Source organism: Paroedura picta, chromosome 11, assembly GCF_049243985.1.
Source record: "Paroedura picta isolate Pp20150507F chromosome 11, Ppicta_v3.0, whole genome shotgun sequence".
NCBI classification, from domain to species: domain Eukaryota; kingdom Metazoa; phylum Chordata; class Lepidosauria; order Squamata; family Gekkonidae; genus Paroedura; species Paroedura picta.
Genome location: NC_135379.1, coordinates 33,878,084 through 33,901,637, shown reverse-complemented (window position 1 = coordinate 33,901,637; position 23,554 = coordinate 33,878,084). Strand labels below are relative to the sequence as shown.

The 23,554-nt window shown below is 40.3% G+C and overlaps 1 protein-coding gene across 8 annotated transcripts in view; it reads left to right on the top strand.

The window, feature by feature from the left end:
- Positions 1–23,554, top strand: part of ZNF385D (zinc finger protein 385D) — a 411,072-nt gene that overhangs the window by 288,606 nt on the left and 98,912 nt on the right. For 6 of the 8 annotated variants that reach the window (XM_077302502.1, XM_077302503.1, XM_077302506.1 and 3 more), the window contains one exon: positions 9,581–9,691. The exons of the other annotated variants lie outside the window; for them this stretch is intronic. In XM_077302502.1, coding sequence (XP_077158617.1) covers positions 9,581–9,691 — 111 coding nt within the window. The remainder of the gene's footprint in view (positions 1–9,580; positions 9,692–23,554) is intronic. 8 annotated transcript variants of the gene reach the window in all.

Sequence of the window (23,554 nt, the reverse complement as noted above, 5' to 3'; positions counted from 1 at the left end):
CACTTTCTTTCCTTTTATATTGTAACTAGTTTCAAAGCCCCTTTATAAAAAGGGGTTTTGAAAGGGGAGACCGGCAGGGAGGGAACCCCCAGCAGGCGCGCTTCGCGCGACTGCTGGGGATTCCCTAGGGCGGCGATCTGACGCTGCGCGAGGCGCTTCGCGCCTCCCGCAGCGGCAGACCGGCAGGGAGGGAATCCCCAGCAGCCGCGCTTCGCGCGACTGCTGGGGATTCCCTCGGGCAGCGATCTGACGCTGCGCGAGGCGCTTCGCGCCTCCCGCAGCGGCAGACCGGCAGGGAGGGAACCCCCAGACAACCCCCAGACAAAGCCCACCTCTAGGGGGCTTAACGAATTATATAGTCCGTGGCGCCCGTGGCGCCACGGGCTGTTTAAAGATAGCTCCTGCCTATCCAGGCTCTGAGCCCTTGTTCTTGCTTTTTTAATTGTAGCCTCTGGGTATCCCTGATTAAACAAAGTGTTTTCTAAGTCATCACAGGCTCTTCTGCAGGTTCTCTGTTTGGCATTGTTTCGTCTTTGTCTCAGGAACTGACCATATGGAAGGTTATTTTTAGGTGCAGTGGATGGAAACTAGCAAAATGCAAAAGTATATTCCTATCGGTAGGTTTTTGGTATGATGAAATGGACACCTGACACCTGACTGGTTATTCAAGTGTCCAAAAAGGTCAGCTGTATTTTTAAAATATTTCCCACAAATTGAATAGTGGGATATTGCAAGTCTGCCCAATCCAAAAAATCCATGAGTAAATCTTCCTTACAAAAAATCATTAACATATCATCAAGAAAACTAACACAAAATAAAACATGCTCCCAAAACGGGTTAACTTGTTGATTGCAAAGCCAAATTAAACATGAATAGGTCCGATGCCAGGGGCTACTGCAGGACCCATAGATACTCAATGTATCTGAAGATAAAGCTGGTTTTCAGTGTTTTCCAGTAGTATGTCTAACAAATCAAGTAAAAGGTGTGTCGGTGGTTGTTGCACCGTCCTGGCTTCCAAAAGTGTTCGTATCAAGTTCCTAGCCTGATCTATGGGTATGTTAGTATATAACGATGTCACATCCCAGGTAACCAACGTCACTTCTTTTGGTACTCTTAGTTGTTCCCTTCCAAGGGTGATTATTTTTGTAAAACACCAAAAATGTGGGACTCCGTGATCCCAGCAAAAGAGGGGGGAAGCTCAGTTGCCTGTTAATGCAGTGAAAATGTTAATTTTCATATCCATCTGAAATTTTGAACAGAGAGTCACTTGGGTGTAGGGAGAAGTCCCTGAGAATTTCATCCCAATTCCAAGGGAGGGGATATTACTTCCAGAAATGGCTACCTTTGCTTTTAATGGAACATTTCATATGGCATTCCATGCATATGTGTCCAGATTGTAATTCTTTGAATGACTACAGATAAAACACTAATTTTATAGTACTAGAAAGTGAAACTGAAATATTGAAGAGCTGCTGGGTTACATAGTCAAAGAGTACTTGATGAATAAGATTTGCTGAGTGATTTCCTGTCATCCTATACAACTCTGTTTTCTTGGTAGATTTGATGTGAAACTGATTGATGGATCAGCTTTCTCTTCTTCTTTTTCATCCCCCCTCCCACCTTCTTTTAGATGTTTCTTCTTGATACATTTGCATTTGCTCTCTTTCTTTTTTGCTATATGGTAGATGTTCAGGTCTTGTTCCTGTATCTCCAAAATCATACAGAGTTAAAGTTTCACAATATCAGCATAACAATAAAGTGACTGAATTTCTTTCTTTAGATTGCTCTTGTCCTTGAAGTGAACTGTGTTTCACTTTCAGATTTGTGAAAAAGAACATATCACAGCATCATGTAGTCTTTCATCAATAATACCAAAGGCAACGGTTCACTAAAAGTGCTTGAACTTTTTATGTTGCATCCAAATCACTGGCTAATTATTCACCACAATTACTGTGACAAAACTGGATTAATTTAATATTAAAGGATGAACCATGCATGACTACATATCTAGAACATGCATTTTAAATACTTTCAGTACTTAGCATAATGTTTTTAATTCTACATAAAAGCAAATCATATTTCTTTCCTTTTTAATTTTTTTAAAGTTATTTTGATGAGTAAGTTCCCCCAGCTGGATCCCTTGTTTATTTCAAATGTTAATTAAGTGTTTATATAAGTAGATAGGAGAAAATCAGCTTTATTTGACAGGTATGGCTCTATTAAGAGCAACTTTCTTTATGACTACATATCCCTTCAACCAAACCAATCTACATGGTTCAGCAGGATGAATTCCATTAAGAACCATATATTAACCATACAAATATCTACAAAGAGTAATTAATTAATACATGGAATTCATTGCTGCAGGAAGTGGTGGTGGTGGCTACAAACATAGACAGCTTCAAGAAAGGACTGGATAAACATATGGAGCAGAGGTCCATCAGTGGCTATTGCCCACAACATATACATGGAGCACTGTACCTGGGACAGTGATGTTCTGTTTTCTTGGTGCTCAGGGACAACAGCGGAAGGGCTTCTGGAGTTCTAGCCCTACTGGTGGACCTTCTGATAGCCCCCGGGTTTTCTCCACTGTGTGACTCAGAGTGTTGGCCTGGAGGGGCTACTGGCGTGATCCAACATAGCTTCTCTTATATCGTTATGTTTTGCAGTTGGTTTCTCCGGGCATAGCTTCCTTTTGAGTTAGATGTGCTTGTATCTACACTAGTCCCCTGCACTGACCATGTTCTTTTGGGGGGGATGCATCTTCAGTTATTAACATTGGAGTTTTACAGTGGCCCTCCAGTTTCCTGGGTTAGGCAGCTCATTCAAGCACAGACATCTGTGCAAAGAAAGAGGACCAAGGATAGGTCCCTATGTTTTACTAGTTCTCTGCCCTGTCCATGTTGATTTCACACTATTCCAGAAAAAAACTTTGATGATCCCCTCAGAATAAAGCAAAACATTAGTTGTGCTCTCTTTAATAGAACAAGATAATTTCCCCCACAGCCAGCCTGTAGAAAACTGGACATGTTCATTGCTGTTGGGATGCTGGGAGCAGTTGAGATTTAGTTAAAGGAGAAAAAAAGAAGGTAAAAAATTGGCTTGCACAAGCCTTGACGGGCATATGCCAGGACACAGAGAGAGATTTGGGTGAAGGCAAAGGTTAATTAGCTTATTTCCACTACTATCCTGCAATTGTTTCTGTTTTTCCAGCTTTTGCATATATCCAATTATGTTTGTACTAGAATTAAAGCCCGTTGTAGCTGATACAATAGGCGCTAGCATGGGGGGAGGGGGAAAACAGCAAAGAGAGAGAGGTAGAAAGAGAGAGAGAGAGAGAGAGAGAGAGAGAGAGAGAGAGAGAGAGAGAGGATAGAAAAAGATGAGATATGAAAAGAGAGAGGGAAAAGACAGTGATAGGAAGAAATCTAGGTAGAAGGAAAAAAAGTAAGAAAGAGAAATAGTAAGAAAGAAGAACAGAGACAAATATAGAGAGTAAGAGGGGGGGAAGAGAGAGAAATTGAAAGATGTAGAAATTAAGAGAGGGGAAGAAAGAGAAAAAGACATAGACTCTCTGGTAGGCCGAAAAGCCCTCTTTGAGGCCACAGGAGGGCTTTCTGGCCCAAGGGGGAGTGCAGCCAGCCCTTCTTCCCCGCACTCATCAGCCCCCCAGTGAGCTGTCCATGGGTGGCCACGAGCACAATGGCGGTGAGTTCGCCAGAGCACTCCTAACTGGGGCTGTTGGGGGTGGGCAGTAGTGGGGCTGGGCCAATCAGGCCTGGAGTCCAGACAGGTGCCCCACCCAGGAGGGATCAGCACTTTTATTTATATAGCCAATAGTTAAGATGAGATGAAAAGATTTTGTGAAACGTATTTTGTTACATTCCACAATGTATGGGGATGAAAAGTTGTTCAGGGAAGCCAAATTTGGGGAAGAGCTGAAGTAAAATTTTTCTTTTCTTGGAAACTCACCTGGATAAAGGAGCTGTTTTTCCTCTCCTGTATTGCAGCTGTACATCTTTCTATGCCTACTTTGGAGACAGTACCATTGCAATTAGCACCCATCTTCATTCAGTGTATATTTGAGTTAATGCAAAATGACTCCAAATTACAATGGACTATTTTGGTTGCTTTCTTTATCTATCCCTAGGTAACAATATTGTTCATAACTTTTAGCAGAGTTACAGGATATCAGTAACCTTTAGGGAATGGAGGTTCTGTTTGCAATTCATTCTCCATGTTAGAATAGGGTGTGATTAATCTATTCTCACATGTTTCCAGAATTAGTATATAACCATCATTTAATAATGAATTGTACAATGGGTCTGGGAAATGGGGCAGGTATTAAAAAACAGAACATAGTCAGATTCTGCTTGAAGCAGGCTTGAGAAATAGCCACTGAGCAATTCCTTGTGGTAGAATTGCCTCTAGGAAGCCAAACAGTTACAGGAATTGTGTGTTTTTTCCCCTTCCTGTAATCCTCAAATTACTAACACAGGTCTCTGTGAACAGGCAGAAAAGTAAGAAGTACTTTTGTGTTGGCTAATAATAGCTGTGAATTGAAAGGTACCCTGACTCAATGGGGGTCTGCCGAAGTAAGGGTTTTCAATAAGATAAATATGTAAGATTTACTTGTACAATTCTTGGAAGTTTAAATCTAGAAGGCAAATAGACTATAATAATTTTATTTTTATATGCAGGTTATTTGGAAAATATTGGTAAGAGATAAAATCATTTCCCAATTGATATAACTCTTTTATCAGTCCCAACTATCTTGCTATTTTAGTCCATTCCTGTTCTTCTTTACCTGTGATCCAAACAGGCCTTCATTTTCTTCTTTCCGATTTGAGTTTCTCAGACTCCACAGATCTTTCTTGTATTATCCCCATGCCAACCTCCATTTCCTACAACAAACATTTGGGCCACTTATCTAATATTTATTTAGAACTTTATAGGCTGGCATGCAGTCCCATAGACCATCAGTCCCAAAGAAAACTTTAAGGAAAATACTAGAACCAGTATAATGCTAGCACTCTGACATTCACTGGTCTGTCTCTTCTGGAGTCATGAGAATCTGGGTTGTATAGAGTTTTTGGGGAGGTAATTCTGATTTCTTCTAAGAGCAATCAGCAGAGAAAATATTTCTGCATTTTAACCAGCAAATGGCATCCTTGGTCACAGTTTTTAAATTACGCTCGAGCAAAATTCAGGCTGCACCAGCATGGCTGGGTGGTTGTGCTGGGGCAGAGAGCTTGCCAGAGTCCAGTCCAGGAGGTCAGAAGCCAAGGTAATCAGAGTTCACAGCAAGCAGGGCAGTGAGCAAAGTCAAGCTGAGCCAGGGTCGGAAACCAGAGGGCAAAAGTCAAAACACAGACCGAATTCAGGAGTGTAGTCAAAGCCAAGCTCCAGGAGCAGGTCGAGTGGCACCTCTGAACCAGCCTCCCCTGGTGCTGACTCTGGTAGCACACCTGGTGAGGGCATGACACTTTGTATTTTAGGGCAGGGGTAGTCAACCTGTGGTCCTCCAGATGTTCATGGATCATGAGCCTCATGGGAATTGTAGTCCATGGACATCTGGAGGACCACAGGTTGACTACCCCTGTTTTGGGGCCACATTTTTAGTCAGTAGAATCTATAAGAATTCAAACTCTATAGAAAAAAAGTCATTTGGGGAGGTTGTTTCTCAATACTGGTATATTTGATTTGGTTGTCTTAGATGAATATGTCTGGGGAACAGGTATTGTGAGACAGCTCTTAGTCAGTGTAAGCAGGAGCTGCCTGTGTTGTACATCCATCATGATCCATATAGTCAACAATTTGTTAACAACAACTCACAGCATCAGTCATTTACATGGCATATGACACCTACTTTGGGAATTGAAAACTGCAGAGTTTGGGGGATCAAGGACATAAAATAGACAAAGCAGTGCATTCTGAAGTGGAGTTGCACACTTCTAAGTGCTTAGAAGTTAAGAGGCTCAGAATAGTGCAATGTTGTTTAAGAATGAATGGGAAAGCACTCTGGTGAATTCAGTGGATTGTCCTGGTGGGATACAGGATGTCATCTCTTGCAGTTCAGATGGAATATAGTAGTTGTTTTATCCTAAGATTCTTTCTTTGCACAGAAAAGATATTTTGTACTTGACATCAAGTTGTGTTAAATAAAGGTAAAGGTATCCCCTGTGCAAGCACCGAGTCATGTCTGACCCTTGGGGTGACGCCCTCCAGCGTTTTCATGGCAGACTCAATACGGGGTGGTTTGCCAGTGCCTTCCCCAGTCATTACCGTTTACCCCCCAGCAAGCTGGGTACTCATTCTACCTACCTCAGAAGGATGGAAGGCTGAGTCAACCTTGAGCCGGCTGCTGGGATTGAACTCCCAGCCTCATGGGCAGACAGCTTCAGACAGCATTTCTGCTGCCTTACCACTCTGCGCCACAAGAGGCTCTGTGTTAAATAGGTAGACACTATTGCAGTTTTAAAATATTATAAATATTGACAAGTAAACTCCCTTGGGATGTGTTTGAAATGGTGGTAGCAATGACAAGCAACACCTGAAAACTTTAAAAAACATATTGTTTCACTTGAGAATGCTCATTCATAATGAACCAGAGTCAGTTTGGTGTAGTGGTTAGGAGTACAGACTTCTAATCTGGTTGTAAACTGCATGGAGCTTCTATTCCAATCCTAGATCGATTCAGTCCCTGCCGTCTACACAGAATGCAATTTCTGTTTTGATTTGGAGCAATTTAAATTTTCCTTCTGCAGCAAGAAGGATTGATCCGGAGTGACCCTACCTTTATTGTGCGATATCTTAGAGTGCTTTTAACTCTCAATATTTTTCAAATCCGGATTGGGAAAGCAAGCTCCGTGGTAGAGGACCTCTGATAGGCCACACCTGCTCATGTGACCAGCTTGCCTTAAAGGAGAAGCCCCTAATTTCTCTCAACTTCTGTAGGTCCCTTCTCTGCCTTTTTCGATCCTCTCCCCCCCCCCCTCGAAAAAAAGAAAGAGGCTGCCTGCTTGGCTCCTCTTCCCCCCCTTCAAGAAAAGAAAGAGGCTTGGCTCCCCCCCCCTTCTGAGCTACCCTAACCACGTGCAGAATACTTTTCTGTTTCAATGGGGGGGGGAGAGGTAGACCTGAGTTAAAAGCGATCTGAATTCAACAGGATTGACAATGGAATAAACAAAGTAAGTGCAGACTCTGCCCTGGTGAGCAGGGTTTGTTTCCGTGATCCCCCACATGCAGCCAGCTGGGTGATCTTGAGCTGGCCAGAGCACTGATAAAGCTGTTCTGACTGAGCAGTGATATCAGGGCTCTCTCAGCCTCACCCACCTCACAGGGGTCTGTTGTGGGCAGAGGAAAGGGAAGGCGACTGTAAGCCGCTTGGAGACTCCTTCAGGTAGAGAAAAGCGGCATATAAGAACCAACTTCTTTTTTTTTCTTCTTCTTCTTCCCTCAAATCCCTTTATTCTGACCTCCACTTGGCAGGGTTAATGGTGGTCTCTTTTACACATTCATGCCCCCTCTGGTACATGGAGAACTGTTGTGGAAAGGTTCATGACTGCTCACAAATATGTTTTTCACAGACCACTGGTGTCCTTGGGGAAAAAACATAAAGCACTCTGACAAAATAGTGTGACCCAAAGTACTGGGATAAAGGGGAAAGTAATAAAAGGAAACTTCTGCTTCTGCTGCCAAAGCAGATGGGTGAGTGATGTGTATCTGAGTTCTTGGTTAGCTCATATTAAAATCTGATCTGGAAAAGAACTTGCAGGGATGTCTTGTACTGAATACAAGCAACAACAGTAATTGATGTTTGTATTTCAAAACAGGGACAGCCTTTATTGACATCGCTAATTTATACTGGAAAGTTTTAATGGAACTCATGCATTAAATTTAACAGAAGTTTTGAGTAAGCCAGAGAAGATACTTTTATCCAGATCATCTTCAATTCTGTATTACCTACCTATACACATGTTCTCCTTCCTGCAATATATATCATATGTCATTAGTAGCTGAAATTCAGGAAGGGCACATAGCACACAAAAGCACAAGAACAAAATCTTATTTTTAAATGAATGCCTTTAAGTACAGCTATGCATAAACAATGTACTTCACGGCAGAAGGCCAAACGGTTGATAGGGGTAATTATATATTATTCCTCACCTTTTTTATTATAGAAAAAAAATTCTCTTGGGGAGAATCTAAATAAATTTGAACCAAGAATAGCCCCTTTGCTGTTTTGCCCTCCCTATACCCACGTATCACCCAACCTAGCATTAGGAGGTAAATGATTTGCAGGAAGGTCTAATTTAGGAATCTCCCTCTGTAGCAATTAATGTATTCAAAACCTACTACCCAGAAACTTTGAAAGGTGACCATAAGTATACTAACTAAATCAACAAAGACTCCTGGTACAATTGTAAGAAAATCACTTATTCCTGGATAGGTAATGGATAGGTAGAGGCTGCTTTTAAGAAGCCATATGTCACCATGTGCTTACGCCCACTACCATAACTTAGTGCTTGTGATAACCACTGCATGTGAAAACTGGAAAGGTGACAGAATAATCTAGCACTAACAGCTCTACTACTTCTCGCATATAGGACCTAACATCTAAGTTCTATCCCACCTTTTCAAAGCTACATGGTTCTGAGTCATGATCACATATGGATACAACATGATACATACGTATTGGTATATGAAAGTACTACTTATAAGTCTGCTATTCAATGTGTCATTACCAGGTCCTATCCCATGACATGGGCAGACCTTGCCCAGTGGGGCTGGGGTTTGGAATGATGACCACCTGGTAGCATGTGTTTATGTCCACTACCATAACATTTCTGGCTCCAGACTGTCAGTTTCTATGGCAGAACATCTTCTAGCAAGGAAGATGATAAGCAGGCTTTCTAGCAATGTGTTATTGGAGAGATAATCCCATTTTCCTAAGAGTTTAATGTTGCTTTAAATTCTCAAACACATTTCTTCAGAAATATGATAAAGTAAGCAAGGTCTGACATGAACAGCATGTAAAGCCCTTGCCCTGATTATCCTATTTTCTTAAGTCTTGCATAATTATCCGATTTTCTCTTGAGCATAAAGCTTAATGTCTGTTCCTCCACCATTCTTCATCCTGATTCTTTTTGCTTGATACACAGTGCTAAGAGCCAGGGATGAGTTTTGTCAGGGCCATGACAGCATTGCAGGGAGTTGCTTTGATATGGCATCAAAAAGGAAGATATTTCGGACTCAATGGAGTATTCACTAATTCCATGGTGAACATTAAAAAAAAGTGAGAGTTCGTACATGTCAGAATATTCAATAATGATTTTGTCAGGTTCTTACTACCTACCATTTTTTTGTTGTTAAGAAATGTACGGTGATTTTTCAAAGCTGCTAATTCCTTTGCCCCTGGATTTTTCACTTTAAAAAATAAAATTTAGTTGTGGAAGAACTTTTCTGCTAATGTGAAAAATGGCTTTGACAATCTATAAATTCCACTTAACACTGTAAGCGAAATTGGCAGACCTCCAAGAGAACAGAAAAGCTTTTATTCCTCTTCTTTTTGTTGCAGATGGACCCAATTCAAAAAGCAGTAATAAATCATACGTTTGGGGTTCCTCTTCCTCACAGAAGAAAGCAAATAATATCATGCAACATTTGTCAGTTAAGATTTAACTCAGATGTAAGTAGATAATTTTATATACTCTTAATGAATTTATGTATTGCAATAATGTTTTCTTGTTGTCTGCAGAGTCTACCTGATCCTGCACATAAAATATAATCATATTTATGACTTTTTTTTTAATTGATAACTGTTGTTTGGCCTTTCATATTTATTTTGGATTTCTTTTCTATAATTTAAGTTCTGCATAAATGTACATGATAGAAGATGCATCGTGACAGCAAGCTGTAGAGCTTACTTGCTCTTAACACATGTACTAGTCTCAGATGTTTGAACTGCAACTTCACCAAAGGACTAGTATCATTAATTTGTCCCTGAGGGTGTTCTTGTCTGCTAGTTTTGTCTTCAGTAACTATAGACTGATAAAAATCTAGTTAACTGAAGTTACTATATATAACTAATTCAAGTGTATAGAAGAAGTTCATACAAATTCCCTTCCCCTTCAGCTTTCTAGGCTAGAATAATGGACTACAACATGGACTACAACAGTGGCTCCTAGCCATTTCAGCCATCTGTTTCATTTTCCCATGCTTCTAAGCAGGGAGAAACAAAATGAAGTGGCCTGAACTAGCCAGTTCATTTTGGTGAATTTGGTTTGATTTGAAAGTTCATTTTGGGAACACCCTGAACTGGAATGTTCCAATTTGCACCCATCCCTATTTACTATCCCTAAAGTAAAATGTGAATTGGTGTACAAATATCAGCTCCTCAGACATCAGCCTTTTTAAACATATCATGCTATATCTAGGACCAGCCTTGGTGAAATTAGTGTATTGTAATGTGATTTATATGAGGTTGCCTGTAAAGATAATCCAGGAACTTGATGCAGAATACAGCAGATTGTTTGTTATAGATATGCAGCACAGCACTAACATCATGCCTCTTTTAAAATCATTGCAAAGGCTGCCTGTTAGTTTGCTGGTACTGTTGAAACTGCTGCTTCTTACATTTAAAGCCTTTCATATCATAAGATTCACATACTTGAAGGGCCATCCCTCCCAGTATGTTACATATGGCAGTTCTTTTCATGGAACTACAGTTACTCTCTCATGCAGGAATGTCCAATCAGTCTTGGCTCATGTAAGGGTTTTTTTTTAGTGGAAGCACCTACACTGAGGAATGTAGGTGCAACATTAACTGGGGCAGAATTATGTTGGGGGCAGCAAGGTTGTGTTTCAAGTTTTTTGACTGCTTGATTTTAAATTGTCATGTGAAGTATTTTAAACTCTCATTGTAATCAACTTTGATTCCTGAAATGTGGATCAAAAATGACCTCGGGGTCTGTAAAATGGAAACTCTTCCACCAGATCTTTGTTTGAAGCCAGGGCGAGAAAGATCTATGACCCTCCCTGAGTTGACTGGAACATCAGGCTGCTTTGCGGCCCTCTTGAGGTGTTCAATGAGCCTATGAGCTAGGAGGAGGAAGTTTGGTCGCTGCCTGGGTAGGGAATTAAATCTGGTTTAAAGGGGATTATGATTTGTTGTTTTTATGGGATTTGTAATATGATTGTGACCCACCACAAGCCACTATGTGGGAGTGGCAGGTTACAAAACAAATACTTAGGGCCTTTTCGCACGGGGATCTTTGTTGCAAATTGTTTGCGGAATGAAAAATCGCCATTTAAAATAGTGGAATTCGTCGTTATGCATACCTGCCTTTGTAGTGGAATCAGTTGCGTTTTTTAGCGTTTCCCACAGGCTTCCGGTCTCGGCAGAAATCGCTAGAAAGGAAGCGCTATTGCCAAGCTCGTCCCGCCCCTGGCCGTCAAGCAGCCAATGGGCAGCCGTTAGCATGCTCCCAAACAGCCCCTTTCCCTTTAAGAAAGGTTTTTAAAAAAAAAAAACAGACCCATAGCAACGAATCTATGTAGATTCGTTGCTACGGAGAGACCCATCCAGCTGCCTAATGTGAGCTGTCGTTTGATTGTATGATTGTTTGCACGCTGCCTCGAGTGATAAAAAAAAATTCCCCCCCCCCTTCTCACGGGCCCGGTTTTCGGCTGAATTTATGTGTAAAAAATAAAGGGACTTTATTTCAGCAAACGGGCTTTTAAGTGGTTTGTGCTTAGTGACTAAAGGTGAAGGACTGAAGCCAGGGAAGCCTTTAAACAGAAAGAGGCTCGCCGGTGCGTTTATCCCCGCTCGCTCGGAGAAAAAAAAATGGCGATCGCTTCGCCGGAAGTTTGGAGGAGAGAGCCAGGGGGAGGGACTTTGAAGAACCAGCAACAATGGTAACGCACAGGTCTTTAGCGCTACTGTTGCAGATTGGTTGCAGGAGTGTATCGCTATCCGGAGGGTGAATCCACTTTTCTGGATTCCCCTGAAAGCGCCACAACGAAGCGCTTTTTGCTGATTGGTTTCAGGATTGTTGCAGATTGTCTACGACGTCGTGGGTTATGGCAAATTAGTAGCGTTTTCAATTAGCAACCATTGTGCTATTTTGAAGCCGTGCGAAATGGCCCTTAATGAATGAATGAATGAATGAATGAATGAATGAATGAATGAAATGTTTGTCCAAGAAGTGGACTAGTTAGAGTTTCTCAACGCCTTTGATGTATTGTTGGACTTACATGAGGGAAGTTGACATGCTGTGGTCACATGTTTGAGGAACATGAAAGGACATTTTTATTTAATCTTTTTTGTTCATGGTGGGTTTACCGATCTTTTACATTTTGTGGCTGTTTTTTAACTAATCAAAAAATTTTAGAATAAATTATTCATAGATTTGTAACATGTTGAGAATTTAGAATGAAGTAAATCCACTGACATATTCAGGTATTATGAGTGTCCCTTTTGACGAAAAGCAAACCTTTATAGAAACAAGAGCTTGTTTTGTTTTTTTTTATCCTAGAGATACAATTTCTATATCTGGAATGGGCAGAAATACATTTATTTATGGAATGATCATATTATGAAAATGTTTATTGTAAAGCAGTTCTGTATATTTCATTTCTGTTCAATGTGGACAAGCATTCTCCCATTCATAGGGTCATGAAATCAAGTTTCCAGTGAAAATCAGAAAAGGCAGCACTGTCTTGAAAAATTATTTAAATTCTTTCTGTAGAGGTTGTCTGTGAATCTTTGCAACAGCTGTGTGCTCAGCATTTCTTTCTTCTCCTATAAAGAAATGGAGTAAGCCATAATTAATAATTTTTTCCATGCTAGTATAGAACTACGGTTCAAACTTTAAACATAAAAGTCTCATCTTCAAGAGAAAATTACATTTTGTGTATTTCACAGTACATTTACAACACTCTCCTCCTCCTCCATTTTATCCTAACTCTCACACTGTTTATGGATTTATAGAAGATAAATATACAAGCTGTGCAAAGTTCTGTAAAACTTGGTTATGTTCAAAAAGATACTTTAGTCAAATGACCCTTTTGGAGTATATACTTATTTATTTAGTGAATTTCATATGGTGCCTCTCCAGAGAGAAGTACCCAAGGCAGTTAAAACAGTATCATAAAATCAACAATATAAATTATCAATTAAAAACAGATGCCTGGCAAGCAGCCTCAAGAGATAGAGCACTCTAAAGGCAAGTGCCAGCATGGCCTGGCAACTAATGGGAGATTCAGGGGAGCATGGAGGGTGGTCAGCAACAATAGCATGGTGTCACCTCTGAGGAAATATGAAGTGATATCATGCTGCTCTATGAATCAACTGGAACTTTATGGCAAAACTGTAAATTTTCCAGTGATTCCTAGAGATGACTGTCATCACTTCCAGGTTTTCCCAGAAGTGATGTCATTCCTTGACCTAACTGCCATTTTTCTCCCCCACAACTCCAAGCAATGGGGCAGGGCATTCCCCTCTCCTGTCAGTGGGCTGGCAAGCTTTGTCTCCCCTGGGAAAAGCTCTCTATTCACTACCTGACTTACTACTGCAGATTTGGACAGAGAGCAGGGTTTGAGAGGCAAATGTTAACTGTTAGACTGGACGGTCCAGAGAATATGAGGGTCAAATCTATGAAGGAACTAAAATCAAACTTGTATGTTTTTGATCATAAGAGGCAGCAAGGCACAGAGGGTTTGTTCTGTTTGGGGGGGTCTAGCCCATCTCTGGTGCAAATTTAGAATATATGATACCTATCATCCATTACAATCCAAGTCTATATCTTCTATATTATTCCATAAAGAACTAGGAATGCAAAGAAAATATGCCTACTAAGAAAATAGTCACAGATGTCTCAGGGAAACATGCTGTCAAGAGATGCAACAATGATTCAGCTCCTCAGTGTCTTTCTAGGTAGGACCATACTGCTTGAGATTTTGAAAACCCATATCAGAGTTGCTTTGAATGGACATATACACACTAAGCACCATTAGACCAATTCGCAAGACTATTGAATGGAAGTTGGTCCAACAATTCAGATCTGTCTTTGGGAAGCCACTTGTACAATTGCAGTTGTTAAGGGAAGACTACTACATGGATCCACAATTAAGTTGCTAGTAGTTTAAGGAGGATAATATTTACGATTTTTTTTCTTTACAGATCCCACCAGGTATTCCAGAATAAATTAACTGACAGTTGTAATTAGGGATGCATATTCATTGGGATGGTCATGGATCATATGTTTTCACCATGGAAAACAAATCCTTTGAGTCCCACATATTATTATTACTATTACTTTTTTATATTTGTCATTCTCTCCCCCAGTGGTCCCCAACCCCCGGTCTGTGGCCCAGTGCCGGGCCACAAAGGCCTTGGTACCGGGCCGTCAGTATACCGGTGGACGCAAACGCGCATGCACAGAGCTGCCGCACATGCACATTTGCACCCCCGGCAGACACAAGCGCGCATGTGCAGCAGTTACCAAAAGTAGTTTCCTAATATCGCTTTAGATGACTTTTTTAAAAGAAAAAAAAATGCCAGCCCAGTGGGGTATTCTATAACTGATTTAAGCCAGGATCTAAAGAGCATTAAAAGCTGTCCCATGATGCCCAGAGTTACTTCAGGCTTTTATTTCTCTCATACTTCATGATGAACAGATTTTGTAACTTAAAAGAGTTTTAAAGGTGGTTGATGATACAGCACAGTTACCAGCTGTTAAATGCAAAGTTGCACACAGTTAATACAACCTCTTTCGTCTTAGATTTTTTTGTATTAGACTGGTCAAAAATACTGGTGGTGAGACATAGATTTAAATGGGATGACTTGGATAATTATTTTAGTTTGGATAATTATTTTAATACTCCAAGACGATTCAATATGCTAGAAATCCTAAATGGTTCACACTTCGAATGACATTCCTGGGTAGTCAACCTGCATTCCCTGCAAATAAAATGGGTACAACCAATAACTCTTGCAGTGTTATTGTGAGTCTGCAAAAATGAAGCAAGAGCTTTGCAAGTGAAGCATATTATAATTATAACCACAGTTTCCTGTGTGTTTCATTTTGTGGGCCCTGTCACTAACCTCATCAATCCAATCTCTGGTTCAGATCCTGATGTAGCATGAAGTCCATTCTTCATACAGAATATTATTTCTCAGCCTTGCCACATGCATTCAGGATCTCCACTAAGTCTCTGTTTGGTTTTAACTGTTGTGACTACAGGCGGTATAACATGAGAACAGTCTTGCATGTTAAGTTTGGGAAGTGATACAGAGGTGGAAAACATATGCTACATCCTTGCTTCTTTGTGTGACTTCTCGTCCTGTGAGAATATCTTAGGTTTTTTTGTTGTTGGGTTTTTTTTTGCAATATTTAAAAATAAGTAATGTTTCCTTTAAGTCTGCATAACACCACCAACAGAAAACCTTTCCTGGCATGTAACTGCTCGAGTATAATATATCTAATAAGTCTATTCTTCTCTGGAAAGTAAATGTGACTCATGCTCAAAATGTTTTTTTATTTCCAACCTTTCCCCAAAAAATCTGGTTTATGTTGTCAACTCGAAAATGTAATGAAACAGAAAGATGTAATGAAATAGAAAGGAATAGATGTGGAGATGGTACCTCTGGCATTCACATCTACATAATTTAGAAACCCTACAGAACATCCAGACATCTTGAGACTAGTGCCCTAAGGAAGTCTAACCAAATAGCACAGGATGCCTTGCTTTTATGTAGCATATATGACTGCTTTGTAAACAACCAATGAATTGTTGCACAGTTGGATGTGTAATGGCTTCTTTTTTATGGGCATATGCTCCACAGTTTGAAACATTACCTTATGTTTCCTAAGACACAATTTTAAAAGGCTGTAGTACTAGCAGAAATCACAGTCAAAATCTATGAGATGGCTGTAATGGGATGCAGTAGGAACTTCTTATTTTAGAATAGTTTATTTTATCTCTTAACATTTTTGTCATTGCTGTATAATCAACATTATTATTCTTCAGAGTTAATGAGCAATCTTGTATGCAGGCTGCTATATCCAATTGGCATTGATGGGAGTTAAATATCCTAATTCTGAACTGCAGCTTTACCATGAATAGTCCAGTCCTGGATTGCACATCTGCACTGTAAATCAATTTAGCCAAATAAAATTCCAGAACGCAATATAGAATTGAAGGTGAACTGGCCCAAAGATTTCTTAGGCAAATAAACTGCCACTTCCCTTTCACTGTGGAAAAGCCATTGACACTAGCCTCCTTCCCCTTGTACCATGGGAAAGGCATCCCACTCGAGCTACCCTCACTGTGGCAGGGCTGTGGCTTAATGTGGTGCCAATGGATAGATAATGCAATAGGAAAAGCCCATTGAAAGGGTTTGCTCCCAGATCTGCCCATCCCCTCAGTAGAGAGGACAGGAAGGAGAAGGCTTGCTGTGGGTTGCCCATGGAGGGGTGTCTCCTGGGACAGTTGTTTGCTGTAGCAAATCCCATTAATGAGGACCTTGTGACCCGCCACGAGCCGTTGTATGGAGTGGCGGGAAATCAATCATTCAATCAATCAATCTCTGGGGCAGACAGGGCGGCAACAGGTCTGTTTTGGGTGCCCTGACACCCTAGATCAGCCTTACTCAATTGTTTTACCATTGAGAACCCCCCAAAACATTTTTCAGGCTTTAAGAAACCCTAGAAGTGAAACAGTCATGCAGAATATGGCTGGGAAGCATAGCTGTGCCCATGCCTACTTGGGGTCCTCTTCCCACCTCATCCAGGCCATTTATTTTTAGTTGGTAAAAAATTTTAGTTGGTCATGATAAATGTTTAGCAAATTTTAAAACAATATAACATTAATTAACTTCTATCCATTCAGGAAACTCATCTAGGACTGCCAAAAAACTCTGATTGAAAAAGCCTGCTCTGGGTGATCAACTAGATGGGCCTAATGGATAGGTCAACCCTGACTTGACAAGTCTCAAAGATAGTTCATATTGTCAGTTTGCTACAGATGTAAAGTGTGAAGGAGAGGAATGTATTCCTCAACACTCTGAAAGAGAAAGGATTGGTTCTAACCAGTTTATTTATTCACTCTTCTTCCTGCAACTGCCCCCTCCCCTTCCACATGGCTTTTGTACATTCATAATTCTCCAGATAGCTTTTTCCCCCCTTTTATTTCGTGGCCAGAGAGGACCCCTGCTTCTTTTTCATCAGTAGAAAAGTTGGTTGAATCCTATGAAAAACATGCATTAAAAAGTCATTATTAGTAACATGGCTGCTAAATGTTTGAAGATATATATCTCATTTTCCTGCTTAGTCAAGATCCATAATCCAACATATGCCTTCATAATGGCTAAGGCGTTAAACTTTTGATTTCCTTAAACTTAATGCATCCTTACTGTTGGAAATGGCAATATTTACAGCAAAGTTAGGTACATTTCTTCAAGAAGGAATTCCACCCCCACTAGTATATTTTAGATTTGAAGACAGTGTGTGATTAATAGTTTCTGTTATACTTTTCACCATGAGCAATATTTTCAGCATAAATGTATTGAAATGTTAAAAAATATATCTGCATAGTTACCATGTAGTGAGTTGGAGTCCAGTGGCATCTTTAAGAAGTGTGTATGCACAAGAATACTCATGCCCAGAATAAATCCTTGTTGATCTTAAAGGCACCACTGGACTCAAACTTGTTCTACTGCTTCAGATCAACAAGGCTACCCTTGTTCATGTAGTGGGATGAGCAAGAAGGTAGGTGAGTGAGAGGTGTAAACCTAGATGATCTGAAACACTGAGAGAGGACAGCTCTCCCTGCCCACTGTCAGGAGCCTTTAACACAGTGCAACAGCTTTAATATGATCCATCATCTTAAGTACCGTGTATGCCGGCATATATAAGATGACTGGGAGTATAAGATGACCCCCCAACATTTCCACTCAAAATATAGAGTTTGCTACATTACATTACAGTACTATGGGCCACTGTGGGCAGCTATGTCTATCCCAACTGAAGCGCATCAGGCATATAGGACGACCCCCCCACTTGGAGGCATGTTTTCCAGGGGGGGAAAGTAGTCTTATATGCCAGCAAATACTGTAGGTGTCAATCCCTGATACATGTGAAGAAGCTGTAACATATTCACTGTTTCACGTGCTATGTTGTCAAGCTGTTAACACCAAGTCATTTCTGTTAGTAGTTAATGGTGGAAACAACTCTGATACATAGAAGTGTCTGCAATATGCAAAATCCTTATGTGGCCAAGCATACATTCCAACTTGGCTATGTACATTGAATTTATGTAATCCAATTTTAATTTTAAAAAATTATAGCACTAATGGGTTATATCAGAACTGCCACCATAAACTTTTTATAGTAATAATTGTGTGCTTTGAAAATTGTGTTTGTTTTGCGGTTTCTATTATTTCAATCACCTTTTGAAACAATACTTTTAAGTGTAGGTTGCTCTTAAGGGCTGAACTAAATGATACTGTTTCCCTGGGGATGCCCAACTGTTTTGAAGCAGTGACTTCATAGAGTTCAGGATCAGTGTTGAGGTGGGGGTTGGGGGTTCCTGTCTTCCTGTGTACTGTTTTTCTGATCCATAATGAAGCTAGGATGCATTATTTTACTCATACGTCCTCAGCACTATTCCGTGCAGATAAATACCATAGGAGATGGCAGGAATACGTCCTCTCCCCACATCAGGGCGATCCCAAACAGAATCAGGCCCCAGGGTACAGTTTAAGAGTTCCTTGGTGGGGATTGTGTGGTTCTAAATCAGGGGTAGTCAAACTGCAGCCCTCCAGATGTCCGTGGACTACAATTCCCAGGAGTCGCTCCTGGGAATTGTAGTCCACGGACATCTGGAAGGCCGCAGTTTGACTACCCCTGTTCTAAATGGTGGGGCATCCCCAGGGATACCCAAATACCCAGGGATACCCAGATCATCTCTTGGGGGCCTTATTAAGGTTCTATTTTGATCACAATTAAAAATGAATTTTTAAAAGGTTTCAAGTAGCCATCAGAGACCTGACTCTTTTCTAGATGAAATAAAATAAAATATTTCAAAGGATATCCCAGGAGCTGTTATCAATATAATTTCCATGTAAGAGCAAATATGTAGGTATATTCAGTCATAGTAATCTACACTCTTGAACAGCAGATAGATCTTAGAAATTACTTTTGTGTGAATAGATTTACAAGTCTTGTTCGGCCTGGTTTCTATAGGTGTAAGTGTGCACTTAGAGGAAAAATCCACTGCTGCATAAATATATTTCATTTGTACTGGAGCACTTTGTTATAGGCATAAATGCCTCCTTGTATGCTTATAAAGAAGCTTTCAGGGATATTCAGAGAATTGGATTTATCTTTTCTCCTGCTTAGCTTATTTTCTCTGCATCAGTGATCTTGTCATGATAATCAACTTTTTTTTCCTCCCAGCCATCAATCATTCTTGATTACAGCTGGGTAGAAGTTCTGTACTGTTGATCAGTTCATCAGCTTGCATAATTTTATACCTGGAGGCCACTGAAAAGTGTCGCTCATTGAGAACTCAGTTGCCTTTGCAGTTTTTGTCTAAAGTACTTGCATCTACCTATGGTTTCCCTTGCAAGTTCTCAATTCTACCTTTGATTGTAGTCTTTTGAATTTAGATTACTCTCTCTTTGATGAATTTGAATACTGAAGTATCTTTTAATTTGTGCTTTTTTTAGAAAAGCACTAATGAAAAAATAGTACTTTTGTCTCAAAGGATAGAGCAAATCCTGTTTTTTAAAGATGAAGCAGAAGAGTCGGTTCTTATATGCCGCTTTTCTCTACCCAAAGGAGAGCGGCTTACAGTCGCCTTCCCTTTTCTCTCCCCACAACAGACACCCTGTGAAGTGGGTGAGGCTGAGAGAGCCCTGATATCACTGCTTGGTCAAAACAGTTTAAAAGAGCCAAGGCAGTGATTTTCATTGATTTAGTTAAGGTGAAATTTGATCACTTATGTTAAGTTTAAGATAAAGTGACTAGATTATAAAAACAGTATAGCGGGACATCCGGAAGAGGGCCAGCCTGGCCTGAAGGTCACGTAGGTGGAGGCGGAGGCCCGGGCCCAGCTGTGTCCCCTCCCTCCCTCCTTCTCCAGACCTGGGTGACTGGCCGGCGGCTCAGACCTGAAAGGGGCATTAGCAGGCGGGGGAGGTGACAGCGCACCGTGGGAGGAGGAAGAAAGAGGACCTGTGGCAGGGAAAATGGCTCGTGCACCATTGACTCGCCAACGGTTCCTATCCCGGACCTGGAAGGGGCATTAGCAGGCGAGGGAGGCGACAGCACACCGTGGGAGGAGGAAGAAAGAGGACCCGTGGCAGGGAAAATGGCTTGCGTGCCAACGGCTCACCTGAATTGTCCCTCCAGCTAAGACAGTGAGCCCTGGAAGATGCCAGTCCCAGCCTGAACAAGATGGCTTGCCCCAGGGACCAATCAAGGGGGTCTCAAGGGGGGGTTAGTCAACACCAACCCCCTCAACTCCGCTTCTACGGGCATGGGAGAGAGATGAAAGTGAAGGAAACCTGTGGAAAGGAAGGAAGAAGCTATACTTTCCAGGAAAGGGGAGGGAGGAAGAAGCCAACATCCAGGGAAAGTCAGAAAGTCACAGGGGGATATAAGCTGGGGCCGGCATGCACATGGTGGTTGGTGTTAGAGACGGGAGTAGAAGCTGGTAGACTGTGACTTCTATGGAAAGAAAATGAATAAACAAGTACTGGACTAGCACTGCCGTTTGGAGTCTTCTTGGATATAGAGAAGGCGCAGCATGACGGCAGATGGAGGCGGGTCCAAAGGGCGCTGAAACATCATATTGAAGCCAGGCACCTTTGGGGGAGTGGGTCTTCTGAGGACCGTGGCGGGATGCGGGACATTTGGATTAAAAGCGTGAATGTCCCGTCAGATTCCGGACGCCTGGTCACCTTAGTTTAAGAAGCTGAGTAGCTATAGGAAGAACTTGATTTACCATGATTTAATTTCTTTAAAGAAGCTATGGCCTAGTTTATTTGCCACGTTATAGCATGCTACAATTGGTAATAGATACTCTGAAATAATGCCCAAATTCCTGCTGTCACTGCAACAAATGGCAAGTTTGGATGCTGTAAAGCTTTTCTTCTACTGGTAGCACTTCTAATGCCAGTAAAAGGGGCTTAAAGCTGACTTCGATTATATGAATAATCAAAGAGAGTTAATAAGATAATTCTCCATAAACTTTATTTTTTAGGATTAGATATTTCATTTTTAATTAATTATGAAGAACAGACAGTCTTAAAGCTGATAACACAAAGGCAAGAAGACCATGATGTTCAATCAGTAGGCTCATCAATCTATAAAGTATTCTCATCTAGTTATTGGGATATCCCTTTATCATATAAATCAATGCCAACTTATTTACATGTACTAGATTACTACTTTCTTAAAAGAGCCTTTCTTTTAGAACAGTTTAATATTTTTCCTTTGAACTTGTCTAGGAGCAGATTTTTCAAATTCCATTTAACAAAAGAACTTGTTTGCATGGATACAATGTCCTAAGTTTTTGAAGTATCAACATTCCTTAGGCAATTATATGAAGAAACCAAAATATGATTGTTTAGATGAGAAGCAATGGGTTAAAATGATGTTGAGTGAGAAAGCCCCATCAGCTATTTTTGAGATAGCCAAGCTTTTATTGGCTATTTTAAGAATAAATCTCCCATTTATGGAGACTGTTGGTAACAAATAAGGTACTTATACTGTTATCCTATATACCCTTGCCTGTAAACTTTATTCATTATGGATTTACTTGTTATCTGAATCAGAGAGCTCACATTCTTGGCTAATTATCTTTTAACTTCCAACACCATACAAAGTTATCTGTATTCAAATGCATTCTTCAGATATAATCACAATATGTGAGTTTACCTTTTGTGACTTATCATAACAAAGAATAGCAGAAATGGGCATTACAGGTTTCTTGTCCATATGATCATCCACTGAACTCCAATTACATTCTAGCTTTGAACTATTCCTTCACTTTTGGAGTTAGATATTCTTGCCAATTTATAATGCGGGATTTGGACCCGAAGCAAAACATCATCAGGACCTCCTCTCCACCCGCTAGTAGTGGGAGGGGGGGAGTTGAGCTGCCGTTCTTGCCATGCCGGTAATATTGGTAATGTTATTATTGTTTTAATGGAGTATTAATGGGGATTTTGGGATGCTGTTACTCGCCATGAGCCACAAGGGAGTGGCGGGAAATAAATATAATAATAATAATAATAATAATAATAATAATAATAATAATAATAATAATAATAATAATAATAATAATAATAATAATAAATGCTTCTTGCATCTGGGCCCTAATACAGAATGAGAATCAGAAGACATTTATTGGCATATAATACATATTATCTATTCATACTAGTTTCTAATCTACACAAAAATAGAGTCCAATAGCACTTTAAGAGCTTCAAGTGCATGCACTCTTCCTCAGCTTCCTTGAAAGCTCACATCTTGTTGGTCTAAAAGGTGCTATTGGACTGTTGTGCTACTTCAGAACAACATGGCTACCCACTTGAATCTAATCTAGAAAAGGCCTTGTTTTTCTTTCATTCCTTTGTTCTTTACCTCTCTCCAAGGCTATTGTGTCTGAACTCCCTTCTTGGCATGTTCATCTGACAGACCAGGACAGTCCTGTTTCTGACCTACAGAATTATCCTGCATGCTTAAAAAAATAAATCAAAACCAGCAGATATTCCTGGTATACTAGTGGCATGTGATAAAATACTTTAAGTAATGAGAGCAAAAGAAGATCTTAATTTTCCATTTGACTATGGTAATTCAATATGTATTCTTCTGCCTTCTTTAGTGTTACTATACAAAACCTCCGAAGTGCTATTTTCAGTGGGCCTCTGACGTGTACTCAGTAGTTTTTTTTTAAAGACAAAGTACTAACTCTAGAGATTTGTTTTCACCTAAATTGATGATGACTTTTATTTACAAATTGAATGATCATAAAAAACACGGTTGCTCTTCATGTTTTAATTACTTCAATACTTGTTGCTCATCCGGATTTTCATCTCTTCAACAGAAATCCTTTGCATACCATGTTGTTTTTGTTTCTAGTTTAATAATCAGTGGGAGCACGTTGCAGTATTAAAATTCTACATCAATCTGTATTACTTTCCCAAAGACTTATCCCTCCTTATCACTCTATGAATGGCAAAAGTCTGCTGCTTCTGAATACCCATATCTGTTGTCTAATATAATTCTAGTCTAATAGGTTTCTATAATGTATCTGTCATTATTTGTCAATTTGTCATGTACTGTAATGCTTGTATCAAATTTGTATGTGGTGATGATAAATGCCTATAATAAAGTCTGTTATAATGACAAACAGGCACAAAGCAGCAGCAATAAGTTTCAGTGTATTGGGATGACAAGAATCATGAAAGATAGACAATAATAACTTTGTCTTCCTTGAATCAGATGATTGGATGTTACTTAGAATTACAAAGCTT